The sequence below is a fragment of the Scyliorhinus canicula genome, chromosome 31 (genome assembly GCF_902713615.1).
Source record: "Scyliorhinus canicula chromosome 31, sScyCan1.1, whole genome shotgun sequence".
Lineage (NCBI taxonomy): Eukaryota > Metazoa > Chordata > Chondrichthyes > Carcharhiniformes > Scyliorhinidae > Scyliorhinus > Scyliorhinus canicula.
Window position 1 is genome coordinate 6,550,645 of NC_052176.1, and position 23,952 is coordinate 6,574,596.

At 55.2% G+C, this 23,952-nt stretch overlaps 1 protein-coding gene across 1 annotated transcript; it reads right to left on the reverse strand.

Annotated features, from left to right (window-relative positions):
• Window positions 1-3,791: 3,791 nt before the first annotated feature.
• Window positions 3,792-19,666, reverse strand: LOC119958840 (NF-kappa-B inhibitor epsilon-like). The gene is made up of 4 exons (XM_038787344.1): window positions 19,332-19,666; window positions 14,833-14,935; window positions 6,183-6,429; window positions 3,792-3,919 (listed from the first exon to the last, which is right to left on the reverse strand). Exons 1-4 carry the CDS (start codon window positions 19,628-19,630, stop codon window positions 3,792-3,794), a joined length of 777 nt encoding a protein of 258 aa, XP_038643272.1. The 5' UTR covers window positions 19,631-19,666.
• Between the last annotated feature and the right edge of the window lie 4,286 nt (window positions 19,667-23,952).

Sequence of the window (23,952 nt, forward strand, 5' to 3'; positions counted from 1 at the left end):
ATTGGTGTGCAGTGGGGTATATTGGTGTGCAGTGGGGTATATTGCTGTTTAGTGGGGTATATTGGTGTGTAGTGGGGTATATTGGTGTGTAGTGGGGTATATTGGGGTGTAGTGGGGTATATTGGTGTGCAGTGGGGTATATTGGGGTGCAGTGGGGTATATTGGGGTGTAGTGGGGTATATTGGTGTGCAGTGGGGTATATTGGGGTGCAGTGGGGTATATTGGTGTGCAGTGGACTATATTGGTGTGCAGTGGAGTATATTGGTGTGCAGTGGGGTATATTGCTGTGCAGTGGGGTATATTGGTGTGCAGTGGGGTATATTGCTGTTTAGTAGGGTATATTGGTGTGTAGTGGGTATATTGGTGTGTAGTGGGGTATATTGGTGTGCAGTGGGGTATATTGGTGTGTAGTGGGGTATATTGCTGTGCAGTGGGGTATATTGGTGTGCAATGGGGTATATTGGTGTGCAGTGGGGTATATTGCTGTGCAGTGGGGTATATTGGTGTGCAGTGGGGTATATTGGTGTGTAGTGGGGTATGTGTAGTGGGGTATATTGGTGTGCAGTGGGGTATATTGGTGTGCAGTGGGGTATATTGGTGTGCAGTGGGGTATATTGGTGTGCAGTGGGGTATATTGGTGTGTAGTGGGGTATATTGCTGTGTAGTGGGGTATATTGGTGCGTAGTGGGGTATATTGGTGTGTAGTGGGGTATATTGCTGTGCAGTGGGGTATATTGGTGTGCAGTGGGGTATATTGGTGTGTAGTGGGGTATATTGGGGTGTAGTGGGGTATATTGGTGTACAGTGGGGTATATTGCTGTGTAGTGGGGTATATTGGTGTGTAGTGGGGGTATATTGGTGTGTAGTGGGGTATATTGCTGTGTAGTGGGGTATATTGCTGTATATTGGTGTGCAGTGGGGTATATTGGGGTGCAGTGGGGTATATTGGTGTGCAGTGGGGTATATTGCTGTATATTGGTGTGCAGTGGGGTATATTGGGGTGCAGTGGGGTATATTGGTGTGCAGTGGGGTATATTGGTGTGCAGTGGGGTATATTGGTGTGCAGTGGGGTACATTGCTGTGCAGTGGGGTATATTGGTGTGCAATGTGGTATATTGGTGTACAGTGGGGTATATTGGGGTGCAGTGGGGTATATTGGTGTGTAGTGGGGTATATTGGTGTGTAGTGGGGTATATTGGTGTGCAGTGGGGTATATTGGTGTGCAGTGGGGTATATTGGTGTGTAGTGGGGTATATTGGTGTGCAGTGGGGTATATTGGTGTGTAGTGGGGTATATTGGTGTGTAGTGGGGTATATTGGTGTGTAGTGGGGTATATTGGTGTGCAGTGGGGTATATTGGTGTGTAGTGGGGTATATTGCTGTGTTGTGGGGTATATTGGTGCGTAGTGGGGTATATTGGTGTACAGTGGGGTATATTGGTGTACAGTGGGGTATATTGGTGTGTAGTGGGGTATATTGGGGTGCAGTGGAGTATATTGGTGTGTAGTGGGTTATATTGCTGTGCAGTGGGGTATATTGGTGTGCAATGTGGTATATTGGTGTGTAGTGGGTATATTGCTGTGCAGTGGGGTATATTGCTGTGCAGTGGGGTATATTGGTGTACAGTGGGGTATATTGGTGTGTAGTGGGGTATATTGGTGTATATTGGTGTGCAATGGGGTATATTGGTGTGTAGTGGGGTATATTGGTGTGCAGTGGGGTATATTGGTGTGCAGTGGGGTATATTGGTGTACAGTGGGGTATATTGGTGTATATTGGTGTGCAATGGGGTATATTGGTGTGTAGTGGGGTATATTGGTGTATATTGGTGTGCAATGGGGTATATTGGTGTGTAGTGGGGTATATTGGTGTATATTGGTGTGCAATGGGGTATATTGGTGTGCAGTGGGGTATATTGGTGTGCAATGGGGTATATTGGTGTGTAGTGGGGTATATTGGTGTGTAGTGGGGTATATTGGTGTGTAGTGGGGTATATTGGTGTACAGTGGGGTATATTGGTGTGTAGTGGGGTATATTGCTGTGCAGTGGGGTATATTGGTGTATATTGGTGTGCAATGGGGTATATTGGTGTGTAGTGGGGTATATTGGTGTATATTGGTGTGCAATGGGGTATATTGGTGTGCAGTGGGGTATATTGGTGTGCAGTGGGGTATATTGGTGTGTAGTGGGGTATATTGGTGTGTAGTGGGGTATATTGGTGTGTAGTGGGGTATATTGGTGTACAGTGGGGTATATTGGTGTGTAGTGGGGTATATTGCTGTGCAGTGGGGTATATTGGTGTGCAGTGAGGTATATTGGTGTATATTGGTGTGCAGTGGGGTATATTGGTGTGCAGTGAGGTATATTGGTGTATATTGGTGTGCAGTGGGGTATATTGGTGTACAATGGGGTATATTGGTGTGAGGTGGGGTATATTGGTGTGTAGTGGGGTATATTGGTGTGTAGTGGGGTATATTGGTGTGCAGTGGGGTATATTGGTGTGCAGTGGGGTATATTGGTGTGCAGTGGGGTATATTGGTGTACAGTGGGGTATATTGGTGTGCAATGGGGTATATTGGTGTGCAGTGGGGTATATTGGTGTGTAGTGGGGTATATTGGTGTACAGTGGGGTATATTGGTGTGCAATGGGGTATATTGGTGTGCAGTGGGGTATATTGGTGTGCAGTGGGGTATATTGGTGTGTAGTGGGGTATATTGGTGTGCAGTGGGGTATATTGGTGTACAGTGGGGTATATTGGTGTGTAGTGGGGTATATTGGTGTGTAGTGGGGTATATTGGTGTGTAGTGGGGTATATTGGTGTGCAGTGGGGTATATTGGTGTGTAGTGGGGTATATTGCTGTGTAGTGGGGTATATTGGGGTGCAGTGGGGTATATTGGTGTGTAGTGGGGTATATTGGTGTGTAGTGGGGTATATTGCTGTGTAGTGGGGTATATTGGTGTTTAGTGGGGTATATTGGTGTGTAGTGGTGTATATTGCTGTGTAGAGGGGTATATTGGTGTGTAGTGGGGTATATTGGTGTACAGTGGGGCATATTGGTGTGCAGTGGGGTATATTGGTGTGCAGTGGGGTATATTGGTGTGCAGTGGGGTATATTGGTGTGCAGTGGGGTATATTGGTGTATATTGGTGTACAGTGGGGTATATTGGTGTGCAGTGGGGTATATTGGTGTGCAGTGGGGTATATTGGTGTGCAATGGGGTATATTGGTGTGCAGTGGGGTATATTGGTGTACAGTGGGGTATATTGGTGTGTAGTGGGGTATATTGGTGTGCAGTGGGGTATATTGGTGTGTAGTGGGGTATATTGGTGTACAGTGGGGTATATTGGTGTGTAGTGGGGTATATTGGTGTACAGTGGGGTATATTGGTGTGTAGTGGGGTATATTGGTGTGTAGTGGGGTATATTGGTGTGTAGTGGGGTATATTGGTGTGCAGTGGGGTATATTGGTGTGTAGTGGGGTATATTGGTGTGTAGTGGGGTATATTGGTGTGTAGTGGGGTATATTGGTGTACAGTGGGGTATATTGGTGTGTAGTGGGGTATATTGGTGTACAGTGGGGTATATTGGTGTGTAGTGGGGTATATTGGTGTGTAGTGGGGTATATTGGTGTGTAGTGGGGTATATTGGTGTGCAGTGGGGTATATTGGTGTGTAGTGGGGTATATTGGTGTGCAGTGGGGTATATTGGTGTGCAGTGGGGTATATTGGTATATATTGGTGTGCAATGGGGTATATGAAGGGATTGATTGACGTGCTGTTGGATGTGAATAGTTAGCCATGTGGACCCTCGATGTAACTGGGTCTGACCTGGGTATCGACCTTCGCTCCTGAAGACAGCAGATGATCCACCATTTTGCCGTTCCGAGCGTGGACCGCCAGGTGCAGACAGGTCAAACCTCCTGGAGGAATCCCAGAGACATTTAACAGTGTCAGTTAACAAACCTCAACCCAGGATCCCGCTGTGACCCCCTCATTCCCCAGCGGGAGAGGGGTCAGCGCCCGCGACCAACATTGCAGTACTCTGCCATTGCACCAGGCTCGATGGGCATCCGCAACGTGGACAGACCGGGGCGGAGCTCTTTACTGACGGGAACGGTTCACCAAGTCTGTCTGATTAACATTCCCCATCGTGGGGCCTTCCTCACTACAAGCTAGCTCCATGTTTTAATAGGGGGTAATTGGTCCCCTCCATATTAAGAAAAGAACCACTTGCATTTATATACCGCCTTTCCCGGGCACTGGGGCCTCCCCAAGTGCGTCAATCGCTTTGGGAAGTTTTAGGGCACAGACAGATCCCAGAGGCAGCAACGGAGGTGATGGCCCAGATCGTCTCTTTATATCTTTCTCGTCATTTATCGATTGAAGGACAAACACTCGCCACATCTCGTTCCAAATGTTGCCTCTGTTCATCCACCTGAGCAGGCGAAGCCCCGCTTATCATCTCCATCCATCTGAGAGGCCCTACGACAGGACAGCACACCCTCAGTACTGACCGTCTGACAGTGCAGCGCTCCCTCAGTACTGACCCTCTGACAGTGCAGCACTCCCTCAGTACTGACCCTCTGACAGTGCAACACTCCCTCAGTACTGACCCTCTGACAGTGCAGCTCCCTCAGTACTGACCCTCTGACAGTGCAGCACTCCCTCAGTACTGACCCTCTGACAGTGCAGCACTCCCTCAGTACTGACCCTCTGACAGTGCAGCACTCCCTCAGTACTGACCCTCTGACAGTGCAGCACTCCCTCAGTACTGACCCTCTGACAGTGCAGCACTCCCTCAGTACTGACCCTCTGACAGTGCGGCACTCCCTCGGTACTGACCCTCTGACAGTGCAGCACTCCCTCAGTACTGACCCTCTGACAGTGCGGCGCTCCCTCAGTACTGATCCTCTGACACTGCAGCACTCCCTCGGTACTGACCCTCTGACAGTGCAGCACTCCCTCAGTACTGACCCTCTGACAGTGCGGCGCTCCCTCAGTACTGATCCTCTGACACTGCAGCACTCCCTCGGTACTGACCCTCTGACAGTGCGGCACTCCCTCAGTACTGACCCTCTAACAGTGCAGCACTCCCTCAGTACTGACCCTCTGACAGTGCGGCACTCCCTCAGTACTGACCCTCTGACAGTGCAGCACTCCCTCAGTACTGACCCTCTGACAGTGCGGCACTCCCTCAGTACTGACCCTCTGACAGTGCTGCACTCCCTCAGTACTGACCCTCTGACAGTGCGGCACTCCCTCAGTACTGACCCTCTGACAGAGCAGCACTCCCTCAGTACTGACCCTCTGACAGTGCAGCACTCCCTCAGTACTGACCCTCTAACAGTGCAGCACTCCCTCAGTACTGACCCTCTGACAGTGCGGCACTCCCTCAGTACTGACCCTCTGACAGTGCAGCACTCCCTCAGTACTGACCCTCTGACAGTGCGGCACTCCCTCAGTACTGACCCTCTGACAGTGCTGCACTCCCTCAGTACTGACCCTCTGACAGTGCGGCACTCCCTCAGTACTGACCCTCTAACAGTGCAGCACTCCCTCAGTACTGACCCTCTGACAGTGCGGCACTCCCTCAGTACTGACCCTCTGACAGTGCAGCACTCCCTCAGTACTGACCCTCTGACAGTGCGGCACTCCCTCAGTACTGACCCTCTGACAGTGCTGCACTCCCTCAGTACTGACCCTCTGACAGTGCGGCACTCCCTCAGTACTGACCCTCTGACAGAGCAGCACTCCCTCAGTACTGACCCTCTGACAGTGCAGCACTCCCTCAGTACTGACCCTCTGACACTGCAGCACTCCCTCAGTACTGACCCTCTGACAGTGCGGCACTCCCTCAGTACTGACCCTCTGACAGAGCAGCACTCCCTCAGTACTGACCCTCTGACAGTGCAGTGCCCCCTCAGTACTGACCCTCTGACAGTGTCGTCTTTTATTCTTAGCACTTGTGGGATTTGAACACTGTCCCTTGTAACTGGAAGGTGACTACGCTGCCACAGCGGGGACTACTCTCTCCCTACCCTGGCATCCAAAGTAGGGAGGTCCGAGCCAGCATCACAAAACCCCTTCCCACCAACCAAATGGCCCCTCTCACCGGCGCCCTGACAGTTTTTGATTTGAGATCTCGCGGCTGGCGCGAATGCCCGCTCCTCGCGAACACCGCACCTTGCCAGTTCTGCTGCTCGAGGTTCCGTTGTCTCACCCCGTCGGAAGCTTGGCACCCCAGACAGCCGCGCTCCTTGGCTGTGACGGGCTTGGTCAGGGCCTGAAGGCAGTCCTCCAGGCTGTACAGGCAGGCCAGGTGCAGGGGGCTGTTTCCGTTTCTGTCCTGCAGCTCAGTGTCCGCCCCTTTCACAACCAGATTGCGCACAATGTTCGTCTGCTGGGTGTACGTGGCCAAGTGCAGCGGCGTCTGAAAGTCAGAGGGGAACATCGGTTCGTACAATGTTAGCGCACAGATAGCACAGAGCACACGGATAGAACACAGCGCACGGATAGACCACAGCGCACGGATAGAACACAGCGCACGGATAGACCACAGCGCACGGATAGACCACAGCGCACGGATAGAACACAGCGCACGGATAGACCACAGCGCACGGATAGACCACAGCACGGATAGACCACAGCGCACGGATAGACCACAGCGCACGGATAGAACACAGCGCACGGATAGACCACAGGGCACGGATAGAACACAGCGCACGGATAGACCACAGCACACGGATAGACCACAGCGCACGGATAGAACACAGCGCACGGATAGACCACAGCGCACGGATAGAACACAGCGCACGGATAGACCACAGCGCACGGATAGACCACAGCGCACGGATAGACCACAGCGCACGGATAGACCACAGCGCACGGATAGACCACAGCGCACGGACAGAACACAGCGCACGGATAGAACACAGCGCACGGATAGACCACAGCGACACGGATAGACCACAGCGCACGGACAGAACACAGCGCACGGATAGACCACAGCGCACGGATAGACCACAGGACACGGATAGACCACAGCGCACGGATAGACCACAGCGCACGGAGAGAACACAGCGTACGGATAGAACACAGCGCACGGATAGACCACAGGGCACGGATAGACCACAGCGCACGGATATACCACAGCGCACGGATAGACCACAGCGCACGGATAGAACACAGCGCACGGATAGACCACAGCGCACGGATAGACCACAGCGCACGGATAGACCACAGCGCACGGATAGACCACAGCGCACGGATAGACCACAGCGCACGGATAGACCACAGCGCACGGATAGACCACAGCGCACGGATAGACCACAGCGCACGGATAGACCACAGCGCACGGATAGACCACAGCGCACGGATAGAACACAGCGCACGGATAGACCACAGCACACGGATAGACCACAGCGCACGGATAGACCACAGCGCACGGATAGCACACAGCGCACGGATAGACCACAGCGCACGGATAGACCACAGCGCACGGATAGAACACAGCGCACGGATAGAACACAGCGCACGGATAGACCACAGCGCACGGATAGACCACAGCGCACGGATAGACCACAGCGCACGGATAGAACACAGCGCACGGATAGACCACAGCGCACGGATAGACCACAGCGCACGGATAGACCACAGCGCACGGATAGACCACAGCGCACGGATAGAACACAGCGCACGGATAGACCACAGCGCACGGATAGAACACAGCGCACGGATAGACCACAGCGCACGGATAGACCACAGCGCACGGATAGACCACAGCGCACGGATAGACCACAGCGCACGGATAGACCACAGCACACGGATAGACCACAGCGCACGGATAGACCACAGCGCACGGATAGACCACAGCGCACGGATAGAACACAGCGCACGGATAGAACACAGCGCACGGATAGAACACAGCGCACGGATAGAACACAGCGCACGGATAGACCACAGCGCACGGATAGAACACAGCGCACGGATAGACCACAGCGCACGGATAGAACACAGCGCACGGATAGACCACAGCGCACGGATAGAACACAGCGCACGGATAGACCACAGCGCACGGATAGACCACAGCGCACGGATAGACCACAGCGCACGGATAGAACACAGCGCACGGATAGACCACAGCGCACGGATAGAACACAGCGCACGGATAGACCACAGCGCACGGATAGAACACAGCGCACGGATAGACCACAGCGCACGGATAGACCACAGCGCACGGATAGACCACAGCGCACGGATAGAACACAGCGCACGGATAGACCACAGCGCACGGATAGACCACAGCGCACGGATAGACCACAGCGCACGGATAGACCACAGCGCACGGATAGACCACAGCGCACGGATAGAACACAGCGCACGGATAGAACACAGCGCACGGATAGACCACAGCGCACGGATAGAACACAGCGCACGGATAGAACACAGCGCACGGATAGACCACAGCGCACGGATAGACCACAGCGCACGGATAGAACACAGCACACGGATAGACCACAGCGCACGGATAGACCACAGCGCACGGATAGACCACAGCGCACGGATAGAACACAGCGCACGGATAGACCACAGCGCACGGATAGACCACAGCGCACGGATAGACCACAGCGCACGGATAGACCACAGCGCACGGATAGGACACAGTGCACGGAGAAGACACAGCGCACGGATAGACCACAGCGCACGGACAGCACACAGCGCACGGATAGAACACAGCACACGGATAGAACACAGCGCACGGATAGACCACAGCGCACGGATAGACCACAGCGCACGGATAGACCACAGCGCACGGATAGACCACAGCGCACGGATAGACCACAGCGCACGGACAGCACACAGCGCACGGATAGAACACAGCGCACGGATAGACCACAGCGCACGGAGAGACCACAGCGCACGGATAGACCACAGCGCACGGATAGACCACAGCGCACGGATAGAACACAGCGCACGGATAGAACACAGCGCACGGATAGACCACAGCGCACGGATAGACCACAGCGCACGGATAGAACACAGCACACGGATAGAACACAGCGCACGGACAGCACACAGCGCACGGATAGACCACAGCGCACGGATAGACCACAGCGCACGGATAGAACACAGCGCACGGATAGAACACAGCGCACGGATAGACCACAGCGCACGGATAGACCACAGCGCACGGATAGACCACAGCGCACGGATAGAACACAGCGCACGGATAGAACACAGCGCACGGATAGACCACAGCGCACGGATAGACACAGCGCACGGATAGACCACAGCGCACGGATAGACCACAGCGCACGGATAGACCACAGCGCACGGATAGAACACAGCGCACGGATAGACCACAGCGCACGGATAGACCACAGCGCACGGATAGACCACAGCGCACGGATAGACCACAGCGCACGGATAGAACACAGCGCACGGATAGACCACAGCGCACGGATAGAACACAGCGCACGGATAGACCACAGCGCACGGATAGACCACAGCGCACGGATAGACCACAGCGCACGGATAGAACACAGCGCACGGATAGACCACAGCGCACGGATAGAACACAGCGCACGGATAGACCACAGCGCACGGATAGAACACAGCGCACGGATAGACCACAGCGCACGGATAGACCACAGCGCACGGATAGCACACAGCACACGGATAGACCACAGCGCACGGATAGAACACAGCGCACGGATAGAACACAGCGCACGGATAGAACACAGCGCACGATAGACCACAGCGCACGGATAGACCACAGCAGCACGGATAGAACACAGCGCACGGATAGACCACAGCGCACGGATAGAACACAGCGCACGGATAGACCACAGCACACGGATAGACCACAGCGCACGGATAGAACACAGCACACGGATAGAACACAGCGCACGGATAGAACACAGCGCACGGATAGACCACAGCGCACGGATAGACCACAGCGCACGGATAGACCACAGCGCACGGATAGACCACAGCGCACGGATAGAACACAGCGCACGGATAGAACACAGCGCACGGATAGACCACAGCGCACGGATAGACCACAGCGCACGGATAGACCACAGCACACGGATAGACCACAGCGCACGGATAGACCACAGCGCACGGATAGAACACAGCACACGGATAGACCACAGCGCACGGATAGACCACAGCGCACGGATAGAGCACAGCGCACGGATAGAACACAGCGCACGGATAGACCACAGCGCACGGATAGAACACAGCGCACGGATAGACCACAGCGCACGGAGAGACCACAGCGCACGGATAGACCACAGCGCACGGATAGACCACAGCGCACGGATAGACCACAGCGCACGGATAGAACACAGCGCACGGATAGACCACAGCACACGGATAGACCACAGCGCACGGATAGAACACAGCGCACGGATAGACCACAGCACACGGATAGAACACAGCGCACGGATAGACCACAGCGCACGGATAGACCACAGCGCACGGACAGCGCACAGACAGAACACAGCGCATGGATAAAACACAGCGCACGGATAGACCACAGCGCACGGATAGACCACAGCGCACGGATAGAACACAGCGCATGGATAGACCACAGCGCACGGATAGACCACAGCGCACGGATAGACCACAGCGCACGGATAGACCACAGCGCACGGATAGACCACAGCGCACTGGATAGAACACAGCGCACGGACTAGACCACAGCGCACGGATAGACCACAGCGCACGGATAGACCACAGCGCACGGATATGAACCAAAGCGCACGGATAGAACACAGCGCACGGATAGAAACACAGCGCACGCGATAGAAACCAGCGCACCGGATAGACCACAGCGCACGGATAGAACAAGCGCACGGATAGAAACCACAGCGCACGGATAGACCACAGCAACGGATAGAACACAGCGCACGGATAGACCACAGCGCACAGATAGACACAGCGCACGGATAGACCACAGCGCACGGAGAGCACCACAGCACACGGATAGACACAGTGCACACGGATAGACCCACCGCGCACGGATATACACAGCGCACGGATAGACCACAGCGCACACGGATAGCAAACACAGCGCACGGAAAGAACACAGCGCACCGGATAGACCACAGCTGCACGGATAGACCACGCGCACGGATTACACAGCGCACGGATATAACACAGCACACAGGATAGAATCACAGCGGCACGGATAGATCACAGCGCACGGAATAGAACACAGCGCAACGGATAGACCACAGCGCACGGATAGACCACAGCGCACGGATAGACCACAGCGCACGGATAGACCACAGCGCACGGATAGACCACAGCGCACGGATAGACCACAGCGCACGGATAGAACACAGCGCACGGATAGAACACAGCGCACGGATAGAACACAGCGCACGGACAGCGCACAGCGCACTCCCTCAGTACTGACCCTCTGACAGTGCAGCACTCCCTCAGTACTGACCCTCTGACAGTGCGGCACTCCCTCAGTACTGACCCTCTGACAGTGCGGCACTCCCTCAGTACTGACCCTCTGACAGTGCGGCACTCCCTCAGTACTGACCCTCTGACAGTGCGGCACTCCCTCAGTACTGACCCTCTGACAGTGCGGCACTCCCTCAGTACTGACCCTCTGACAGTGCAGCACTCCCTCAGTACTGACCCTCTGACAGTGCGGCACTCCCTCAGTACTGACCCTCTGACAGTGCAGCGCTCCCTCAGTACTGACCCTCTGACAGTGCAGCACTCCCGCAGTACTGACCCTCTGACAGTGCAGCTCTCCCTCAGTACTGACCCTCTGACAGTGCAGCACTCCCTCAGTACTGACCCTCTGACAGTGCAGCACTCCCTCAGTACTGACCCTCTGACAGTGCGGCACTCCCTCAGTACTGACCCTCTGACAGTGCAGCACTCCCTCAGTACTGACCCTCTGACAGTGCAGCACTCCCTCAGTACTGACCCTCTGACAGTGCAGCACTCCCTCAGTACTGACCCTCTGACAGTGCAGCACTCCCTCAGTACTGACCCTCTGACAGTGCAGCACTCCCTCAGTACTGACCCTCTGACAGTGCAGCTCTCCCTCAGTACTGACCCTCTGACAGTGCAGCACTCCCTCAGTACTGACCCTCTGACAGTGCAGCACTCCCTCAGTACTGACCCTCTGACAGTGCGGCACTCCCTCAGTACTGACCCTCTGACAGTGCAGCACTCCCTCAGTACTGACCCTCTGACAGTGCAGCACTCCCTCAGTACTGACCCTCTGACAGTGCAGCACTCCCTCAGTACTGACCCTCTGACAGTGCAGCACTCCCTCAGTACTGACCCTCTGACAGTGCAGCACTCCCTCAGTACTGACCCTCTGACAGTGCAGCACTCCCTCAGTACTGACCCTCTGACAGTGCGGCACTCCCTCAGTACTGACCCTCTGACAGTGCAGCGCTCCCTCAGTACTGACCCTCTGACAGTGCAGCACTCCCTCAGTACTGACCCTCTGACAGTGCGGCACTCCCTCAGTACTGACCCTCTGACAGTGCGGCACTCCCTCAGTACTGACCCTCTGACAGTGCAGCACTCCCTTAGTACTGACCCTCTGACAATGGGAGGGTGCGGGGCAATAGGATCAGTTTGGGATTGATACAGGGCTATGGAGAGAGAGCGGGTCAGTGGGATTAGTTTGGGATTGATACAGGGCTATGGGGAAGCGAGCGGGGCAGTGGGATTAGTTTGGGATTGATACAGGGCTATGGGGAGAGAGCGGGGCAGTGGGATTAGTTTGGGGATTGATACAGGGCTATGGGGAAGCGAGCGGGGCAGTGGGATTAGTTTGGGATTTATACAGGACTATGGGGAGAGAGTGGGGCTGTGGGATTAGTTTGGGATTGATACAGGACTATGGGGAGAGAGCGGGGCAGTGGGATTAGTTTGGGATTGATACAGGGCTATGGGGAGAGAGTGGGGCAGTGGGATTAGTTTGGGGATTGATGCAGGGGTATGAGGAGAGAGTGGGGCAGTGGGATTAGTTTGGGGATTGATACAGGGCTATGGGGAGAGAGTGGGGCAGTGAGATTAGTTTGGGATTGATACAGGGCTATGGGGAGAGAGTGGGGCAGTGGGATTAGTTTGGGATTGATACAGGGCTACGGGGAGAGGGGGGTAGTGGGATTAGTTTGAGATTGATACAGGGCTATGGGGAGAGAGGGGGGTAGTGGGATTAGTTTGGGATTGATACAGGGCAATGGGGAGAGAGCGGGGCAGTGGGATTAATTTGGGATTGATACAGGGCTATGGGGAGAGTGCGGGATAGTGGGATTAGTTTGGGATTGATACAGGGCTCTGGGGAGAGAGCGGGGCAATAGGATCAGTTTGGGATTGATACAGGGCTATGGAGAGAGAGCGGGTCAGTGGGATTAGTTTGGGATTGATACAGGGCTATGGGGAAGCGAGCGGGGCAGTGGGATTAGTTTGGGATTGATACAGGGCTATGGGGAGAGAGCGGGGCAGTGGGATTAGTTTGGGGATTGATACAGGGCTATGGGGAAGCGAGCGGGGCAGTGGGATTAGTTTGGGATTTATACAGGACTATGGGGAGAGAGTGGGGCTGTGGGATTAGTTTGGGATTGATACAGGACTATGGGGAGAGAGCGGGGCAGTGGGATTAGTTTGGGATTGATACAGGGCTATGGGGAGAGAGTGGGGCAGTGGGATTAGTTTGGGATTGATACAGGGCAATGGGGAGAGTGCGGGGTAGTCGGATTAGTTTGGGATTGATACAGGGCTCTGGGGAGAGGGTGGGGCAGTGGGATTAGTTTAGGGATTGATACAGGGCTATGGGGAGAGCGCGGGGCAGTGGGATTAGTTTGGGATTGATACAGGGTTTTGGGGAGAGAGTGAGGCAGTGGGATTAGCTTGGGGATTGATACAGGGCTATGGGGAGAGAGCGGGGCAGTGGGATTAGTTTGGGATTGATACAGGGCTATGGGGAGAGAGGGGGCAGTGGGATTAGTTGGGGATTGATACAGGGCTATGGGGAGAGAGTGGGGCAGTGGGATTAGTTTGGGGATTGATACAGGGCTATGGGGAGAGAGTGTGGCAGTGGGATTAGTTTGGGATTGATGCAGGGCTATGGGGAGAGAGTGGGGCAGTGGGATTAAGTTTGGGATTGATACAGGGCTATGGGGAGAGAGTAGGGCAGTCGGATTAGTTTAGGGATTGATACAGGGCTATGGGGAGAGAGCGGGGCAGTGGGATTAGTTTGGGGATTGATACAGGGCTATGGGGAGAGAGTGGGATTAGTCTGGGGATTGATAGAGGGCTATGGGGAGAGAGTGGGGCAGTGGGATTAGTTTGGGGATTGATACAGGGCTATGGGGAGAGAGTGGGATTAGTTTGGGGATTGATACAGGGCTCTGGGGATAGAGTGGGACAGTGGGATTAGTTTGGGATTGATACAGGGCTATGGGGAGAGGGTGGAGCAGTGGGATTAGTTTGGGATTGATCTATTGAGGAACCAGCGCTGACATGAAGGGCTGAATGGCCTCTTTCTGCACAGTAGGAAGTCCATGGCTCTATCCATGGTTGTATGATTGTCCCTGTTGCAATGTGGGAAACACGGCAGCCAAAATGCGAACAGGAAGATCCAAAACGAAACAGTGGGAAATCGAGCACACAAACGTTTTTTCTGTGGTGCAGTTTGTTGAATGGGGATATATTTCAGCTTCTAGGCCTGGGGAAATCCCCCACGCTCCCCCCACACCACCCCATCAGCCTCGGTCCGATTCGAGAGAGCCGCGCCCAGCGCCCAGCCATCCCGTTCAAAGCGCTTGGCCGCCTTACCTACCTGGAAGAGATCATTCTGCCAGTTCAGGTGCCCTGGGCCGCACTGGCCGATAAAAGCCAGGGCCAAGGTCTCGTCCTGGTGAATGACGCAGAGGTGGAGGAACCTGGAAGAGAGGAAACAGAAGAGGAAGGAATTGAGGATCGGGAGAAAGGCGGGATGGTCGGACGTGCTCAAATGTTGAGTCGGTGGGGGGTAACCTGCACATCTTTGGACACTAAGGGACAATTTAGCACGGGCAATCCACCTAACCTGCACATCTTTGGACACTAAGGGGCAATTTAGCACGGCCAATCCACCTAACCTGCACATCTTTGGACACTAAGGGGCAATTTAGCACGGCGAATCCACCCAACCTGCACATCTTTGGACACTAAGGGGCAATTTAGCACGGCCAATCCACCCAACCTGCACATCTTTGGACACTCTAAGGGGCAATTTAGCACGGCCAATCCACCCAACCTGCACATCTTTGGACACTAAGGGGCAATTTAGCACGGCTGATCCATCTAACGTGCACATCTTTGGACACTAAGGGGCAATTTAGCACGGCCAATCCACATAACCTGCACATCTTTGGACACTAAGGGACAATTTAGCACGGCCAATCCACCTAACCTGCACATCTTTGGACTGTGGGAGGAAACCGGAGCACCCGGAGGAAACCCACGCACACACGGGGGGAGGATGTGCAGACTCCGCACAGACAGTCACCCGAGGCCGGAATTGAACCCGGGTCCCTGGCGCCGTGAGGCAGCGGTGCTAACCACTCGGCCACCGCGCCACCCACTAGCTGACAATCCCAGCTGAGAAGCTCCATTGGGAAGGTTTTCCGATGTTAAAGGCGTTATATAAATGCAGGCCGGTTGTCGGAAATCCTGCGGATTCCCACAAACCCCTCCCCCCGACAAGCGGAGGGGAATTTTAACCATTTGAACTGCTGGGAGAGGCGTACTGGGATGGGGGAGGTAGGAGATGTCCCAACCCCTGACCCCATGAGGTGGGGTGGGGGGGGGGGGGGAGGAGGGGGATGATCCACCCCTGACCCCATGAGGGAGGGAGGGAGGGGATGTCGCAACCCCTGACCCCATGAGGGAGGGAGGGGATGTCACAACCCCTGACCCCATGAGGAGGCGGGGGGGGAGGGGGATGATCCACCCCCGGCCCCATGAGGGAGGGAGGGAGGGGATGTCGCAACCCCTGACCCCATGAGGGAGGGAGGGGATGTCACAACCCCTGACCCCATGAGGAGGCGGGGGGGGGAAGGGGATGATCCACCCCCGGCCCCATGAGGGAGGGAGGGAGGGGATGTCGCAACCCCTGACCCCATGAGGGAGGGAGGGGATGTCGCAACCCCTGACCCCATGAGGGAGGGAGGGAGGGGATGTCGCAACCCCTGACCCCATGAGGGAGGGAGGGGATGTCACAACCCCTGACCCCATGAGGGAGGGAGGGGATGTCACAACCCCTGACCCCATGAGGGAGGGAGGGAGGGGATGTCACAACCCCTGACCCCATGAGGGAGGGAGGGGATGTCGCAACCCCTGACCCCATGAGGGATAGAGGGGATGTCGCAACCCCTGACCCCATGAGGGAGAGAGGGGATGTCGCAACCCCTGACCCCATGAGGGAGGGAGGGGATGTCGCAACCCCTGACCCCATGAGGGAGGGAGGGGATGTCGCAACCCCTGACCCCATGAGGGAGGGAGGGGATGTCGCAACCCCTGACCCCATGAGGGAGGGAGGGATGTCACAACCCCTGACCCCATGAGGGAGGGAGGGGATGTCACAACCCCTGACCCCATGAGGGAACAGATTTCGCAACCCCTGACCCCAATGGGGGAGGGGTGGGATGTTCGAACACCTGACGCCCCATTCAACTGAAGTTGGAAGATTAACGGGAAAACCGAATCGAGGTATTTGAACAGTTGGCAAGTCAGATTGGAAGAAACTATCTCCTCTGGTGAGGGGAGAGTCCAAACATGGGGCGGGGCGGGGGGGGGGGGGCAAGAACGTTAAAATGAGAGTCAAACTGCTCGACAAGTGGGGTCAGGTAACACTTCCCTCACGCAGAAATCCGGAACTCCTTCGCTCCCAAATAGGGTGGGGCTCCCACGGAAAAGTTTGAAGACGGAGATGGATGGATTTACGTTAAGTAGGAGATATGGTGACAGGGCGAGCAGATGAGGTGCAGTACCAGCCGTGACCTGCTTCAACGGAGGCAGTATCACAGCGGCAAACCCCGATGCGGCGCGGGACTGGAAGAGTCCACTGGTGGGGAGGTCGGGAAAGGCCCGGCCTCAGTGAAGGCGGGGGGAGGTCAGTGCAAGCCATGTAGTGGGTGGGGCCGGGTATATTCTGTACTGGGGAGATGGTGGCGTGATGGTACTGTCGCTGGATTGGTAATCCAGAGGTCATCGATTGTCGTAAAAACCCATCTAATGTCCCCCCCCCTCTAGGGAAAGGGGGAAATCTGCCGTCCTCACCCCGGTCTGGCCTACATGTGACTCCAGACCCCCCCACACACACAGCAATGCCCCTCTCTGAAACGGGCCTAGCGAGACGCTGAAAACACACGCCATCTAGAGGACAAACCACGAATTACGCCCCCTCCCCCACCCCTCTCCGACCCAGTTACCCCCCAATTACCCCTCACCTCAGCATTGCTCTCAGCGCATCATGGGCGATTTCCCCGGACTGAAGAGGGAGGGATGGGGGGGGGGGGGTGCCGGCCGAAGTCTCGACGGACCTTGACGAGCCTCTAGTCCAGCCTCAGGCCGGGGGTCCCTGGGCAGTTCAGGAAGCGCCGCATTTCGGGAAGAAGGGTATGGAAGGCGCGGGAGAGATTCGCGGGATCGGTTCCGGGGATGAGAAACTCTCGGTTACGTGGACGGAGCGGAGAAACTGGGACTAGGTTCCTCGGAGAAGAGGAGGCTGAGGGGAGATTTGACCGAGGGATGGGGGGGGGGGTCTCCACAGAGGAGAGCGGGAGAAACCCTTCCCATTGGATGGACGGATGGGGAACTGAAGGGACACAGGCTGAAGGGGGTTAGAGTCGTAGATGTTTACAGCATGGAAACAGGCCCTTCGGCCCAGCTTGTCCGTGCCGCCCAGTTCCTATCACTAAGGCTAGTCCCACATTTGGCCCATATCCCTCAATACCCGCCCTGCCCATGTAACTGTCTAACTGCTTTTTAAATGACAAAACCGTACCCGCCTCTACCTCTGGCAGACCCTTCCAGATGCTCCCCACCCTCTGTGTGAAGAAATTTCCCCTCTGGTCTCTTTTGTATCTCTCCCCTCTCGCCTTAAGTCCTGAAAGACGTGCTTGTTGGGTGAATTGGACATTCTGAATTCTCCCTCTGTGTACCCGAATGTGGCGACTAGGGGATTTTCACAGTAACTTCATTGCTGCGTTAATGTCAGCCGACTTGTGACAACAAACATTATTATTATATTATTATTAAACCTATGCCCTCTAGTTCCAGACTCCTCTACCTTTGGGAAAAGGCGTCGACTATCTACCTTGTCGATGCCCCTCATTATTTTATAGACCTCTGTCAGTTCACTCCTAAGCCTCCTACGCCCAACCCAGCCAGCCTCTCCTTCTAACTCAGGCCATCAGGTCCTGTCGCCATCCTCGTAAATCTCTTCTGCACTCTTTCTAGTTTGACACCGCACTGTGATTCTCCAACCAATATAACTAAAAAAAAAAACAAGAGACGATGGATGACCTGCGTTCAAAAAACAGAAAATGCTTGGGCGGCCGGGGGAGGGGGAGGGGGATAAAGAAACTCAGGGGGTGGTGACAATGCCTTTGGAGGGACAATAAGAAGAGTTAATGTCCCCAGACGGTGCGCCGTTCCGCACTCGAAACGTTACCCTCTCTCTACAGATCGTACCAAGACTCGTTGGGTCTTTTCTGTCTTCAGATTTCGGGTTACACACCCCCCCCCCCCCCCCCCCCCTCCTCCCCTCACTCCGGGGCATTTTGCTTCCATCGCGTCGCTGCGTGTGGGATCTGACTGTGCGCAAATTGGCAGACTGTTGCTTCCCAGCACCAGGGACCCGGGTTCGATTCCCGGCTTGGGGTCACTGTCAGTGCGGAGTCTGCACGTTCGCCCCCCCCCCCCCCCCCCGTGTCTGCGTGGGTTTCCTCCGGGTGCTCCGGTTTCCTCCCACAAGTCCCCGAAAGACGTGCTTGTTGGGTGAATTGGACATTCTGAATTCTCCCTCTGTGTACCCGAACAGGCGCCGGAATGTGGCGACGAGGGGATTTTCACAGTAACTTCATTGCGGTGTTAATGTCAGCCTACTTGTGACAATAATAAAGATTACTATTATCTCCTGCGTTACAAAGTGACAGGATGTTCCCAGCCGCTGTGACAGAAATACAGTCGTTCTCTCTTCACCCTCCCCACCCACAACACATCCCGGCCTGTGAATTTAACATCACTTCGTCAAAGTTAAGAGAGAGAGATTAACAATAAAATCACACTTACGTGTCTCCCTCTTCACTCAGGTAGGCCCAGGGGTTGAAGGCGACCTCGTGGGCCGGGGCCTTGCCCGAGGACCCCAGGGAGCACCGGGAGGCGAAGCTGTCCAGCAGGCCCGAGCCGTAGGCCGAGTCGCAGGCCGACTCGCACCGGTCCTCCGCCCAGCTGCCCCGGAGCTCCGGGAGGCCTGCACCCCAGGCCTCGCGCCGCCGCTCCGGCTCCCCGTCCAGCCCGGAGTCGCAGCGGGAGCAGTCCTGATCCGCGGGGAGCTTCGGGTCAGCGCCGCCGCCGCTGCCTGCCGACATCTCCTGCGGTCGGGCAGGTACACGTACTGCTCAGGGGGCAGGCGGGCCGGAGGGCCAGGCCCCAACAAAGTTCGGAGGGACGGCTGTGAGTTGGGAGGGGGCGAGGGGGGGGGGGGGGGGGGGTCACCAGGGTGAACTCGGGCTTCGTTTTCCCCCTCGACCCCCCTCCGAATTGCTCTTGACAGCCTTGCCTCTCGCAAAGCTCGGCGCTGAAGTGAACTCTGGCAGCCTCTGGAACTTCCCCTGATATCTCCTCCCCCCCCACCCCCTCCTGGCCGGGTGCCAGACAGACGCTTAAAGGCGAGGTCGAGGCAGCTTCCTCCTGCTTTAAAGCCACGGCAAAAAAAAAAAAAAACCCCAAAACAAACGTTCTCCGACCCGCCCTGGGCCAGGCGAGCCGATCAGGAGCGGCCCTTTAAGAAACCACCCAGCACGAAGCTGGAATTCAGACGTGGATCAAACACGATCCAGGTGGCTGGTGGAAGAGGGAACAGAGGGGTAAACATCCCTCTGTGAGATTGTATCCGATCCCCTCGATTAGATTCCAGTCTGTAACTCACTCCCGGGTATCTGTTATTCTGTATATAAACCACCCCGAACCCCTCGATTAGATTCCAGACTGTAACTCACTCCCGGGTATCTGTTATTCTATATATAAACCACCCCGAACCCCTCGATTAGATTCCAGTCTGTATCTCACTCCCGGCTTTCTGTTATTCTATATATAAACCATCCCGAACCCCTCGATTAGATTCCAGTCTGTAACTCACTCCCGGGTATCTGTTATTCTATATATAAACCACCCCGAACCCCTCGATTAGATTCCAGTCTGTAACTCACTCCCGGGTATCTGTTATTCTATATATAAACCACCCCGAGCCCCTCGATTAGATTCCAGACTGTAACTCACTCCCGGGAATCTGTTATTCTATATATAAACCACCCCGAACCCCTCGATTAGATTCCAGTCTGTAACTCACTCCCGGGTATCTGTTATTCTATATATAAACCACCCCGAACCCCTCGATTAGATTCCAGTCTGTAATTCATCCCGGGTATCTGTTATTCTATATATAAACCTCCCTGAACCCCTCGATTAGATTCCAGTCTGTAACTCACTCCCGGGTATCTGTTATTCTATATATAAACCACCCTGAACCCCTCGATTAGATTCCAGTCTGTAACTCACTCCCGGGTATCTGTTATTCTATATATAAACCACCCCGAACCCCTCGATTAGATTCCAGTCTGTAACTCACTCCCGGGTATCTGATATTCTATATATAAACCACCCCGAACCCCTCGATTAGATTCCAGTCTGTAACTCACTCCCGGGTATCTGTTATTCTATATATAAACCTCCCTGAACCCCTTGATTAGATTCCAGTCTGTAACTCACTCCCGGGTATCTGTTATTCTATATATAAACCACCCTGAACCCCTCGATTAGATTCCAGTCTGTAACTCACTCCCGGGTATCTGTTATTCTATATATAAACCACCCCCCTGAACCCCTCGATTAGATTCCAGTCTGTAACTCACTCCCGGGTATCTGTTATTCTATATATAAACCATCCCGAACCCCTCGATTAGATTCCAGTCTGTAACTCACTCCCGGGTATCTGTTATTCTATATATAAACCACCCTGAACCCCTCGATTAGATTCCAGTCTGTAACTCACTCCCGGGTATCTGTTATTCTATATATAAACCTCCCTGAACCCCTCGATTAGATTCCAGTCCGTAACTCACTCCCGGGTATCTGTTATTCTATATATAAACCACCCCGAACCCCTCGAGTGTGGAAGATTAAAGGGGTACTCGAAAGGGGTTTAAGATGATTAGAGGAATCGATCGGGTCGATAGAAATTGTTACTCCAGTCTGGAGGCACAAGTGGCCAGTTCAGGGTGAGGGGAATGAGGAAGTCCCTCCCTCTCACGGAGGGGAGTGGAAATCTGAAACTCTCTCCCTCTCCCAGAAAATAAAAATGCCTTGAAGCTGCGAGAGGGAATGGACCGGTCAAAAATGTAAAAATGGAGATGGGAGGGCAGCACGGTGGCTCAGTGGGTTAGCCCTGCTGCCTCACGGCGCCGAGGTCCCGGGTTCGATCCCGGCTCTGGGTCACTGTCCGTGCGGAGTTTGCACATTCTCCCCGTGTCTGCGTGGGTTTCAGCCCCCACAACCCAAAGACGTGCGGATTGGCCACGTTAAATTGCCCCTCAATTGGGGGAAAGAAGTGGTGACACTAAATTTATAAACAGAAATTGAGATGGGCGGGTTTTATTGTTGAGGCTGAGGGGGTGAAAGGGTGACGGAGTCCAGGCGGGTGGATGGATCAAACTCCGACGCACATCGGGCATGATCCAGTTCGAGGGGCCGAATGGGCCCCCCCCCCCCCACCTTGGCTTCTTGACGCTTGAGGGAACAGGTTCGGACGGGGGACGGGGGGAGATCCGAGTTGAGAGCTGCGTGCCGCGAATGAGCACAGCGAAGGGAAACGGCCGGACGGCAGAGGCTGCCCGGGCCTGGGGCTCCATCCCCGTCGCACCGCTGGCCGGATTGAAGCTGACGTCTCCGGGGCCTGGGGGACAGCCAGGCAGCATCTGCTGCCCTCTGCTGCCCATCCCCGGCACTGCGGGGCTCGTCATTCACCATCCGCACCGCCGCAGCTCCCTGGACAGACTGGCGACAGCTTGTTTACCACTGAACCGCCTCGACCACGGGGGAATATTCAGACAGGTGTGCGACACCAATGCTGGAGCAGACACGAGAGAATCATTTTCTGTTTGCTCGCTGTGTTCCGTACAGGAGCGAACACTGGGTGACAGGAACACACTCTCAAATGCTCTTTCACACACACACATACTGATTCCCTCCAAGGCCGAATAGCCCATTTTCTCCACGCTCTTCCCTTGTAACCCAGGCCTCAGTTTATCTGTCTTTATTGATGTTGGTTGAGGGGTCAATATTGGCCCCTGCATTCCCTCAGTACTGACCCTCTGACAGTGCAGCATTCCCTCAGTACTGACCCTCTGACAGTGCGGCACTCCCTCAGTACTGACCCTCTGACAGTGCGGCACTCCCTCAGTACTGACCCTCTGACAGTGCGGCGCTCCCTCAGTACTGACCCTCTGACAGTGTAGCACTCCCTCAGTACTGACCCTCTGACAGTGCGGCACTCCCTCAGTACTGACCCTCTGACAGTGCAGCACTCCCTCAGTACTGACCCTCTGACAGTGCGGCATTCCCTCAGTACTGACCCTCTGACAGTGCGGCACTCCCTCAGTACTGACCCTCTGACAGTGCAGCACTCCCTCAGTACTGACCCTCTGACAGTGCAGCACTCCCTCAGTACTGACCCTCTGACAGTGCGGCACTCCCTCAGTACTGACCCTCTGACAGTGCAGCACTCCCTCAGTACTGACCCTCTGACAGTGCGGCACTCCCTCAGTACTGACCCTCTGACAGTGCAGCGCTCCCTCAGTACTGACCCTCTGACAGTGCGGCGCTCCCTCAGTACTGACCCTCTGACAGTGCAATGCTCCCTCAGTACTGACCCTCTGACAGTGCAGCGCTCCCTCAGTACTGACCCTCTGACAGTGCGGCACTCCCTCAGTACTGACCCTCTGACAGTGCAGCACTCCCTCAGTACTGACCCTCTGACAGTGCAGCCCTCCCTCAGTACTGACACCCTGACAGTGCGGCGCTCCCTCAGTACTGACCCTCTGACAGTGCAGCTCCCTCAGTACTGACCCACTGACAGTGCAGCGCTCCCTCAGTACTGACCCTCTGACAGTGCAGCACTCCCTCAGTACTGACCCTCTGACAGTGCGGCACTCCCTCAGTACTGACCCTCTGACAGTGCGGCACTCCCTCAGTACTGACCCTCTGACAGTGCGGCACTCCCTCAGTACTGACCCTCTGACAGTGCGGCACTCCCTCAGTACTGACCCTCTGACAGTGCGGCACTCCCTCAGTTTGACCCTCTGACAGTGCAGCACACCCTCAGTACTGACCGTCTGACAGTGCATAGATAGAACAGTACAGCACAGAACAGGCCCTCTGGCCCTCGATGTTGTGCCGAGCAATGATCACCCTACTCAAACTCACGTAACCCGTATACCCGTAACCCAACAATCCCCCCAATTAACCTTACACTACGGGCAATTTAGCATGGCCAATCCACCTAACCCGCACATCTTTGGACTGTGGGAGGAAACCGGAGCACCCGGAGGAAACCCACGCACACACGGGGAGGACGTGCAGACTCCACACAGACAGTGACCCAGCCGGGAATCGAACCTGGGACCCTGGAGCTGTG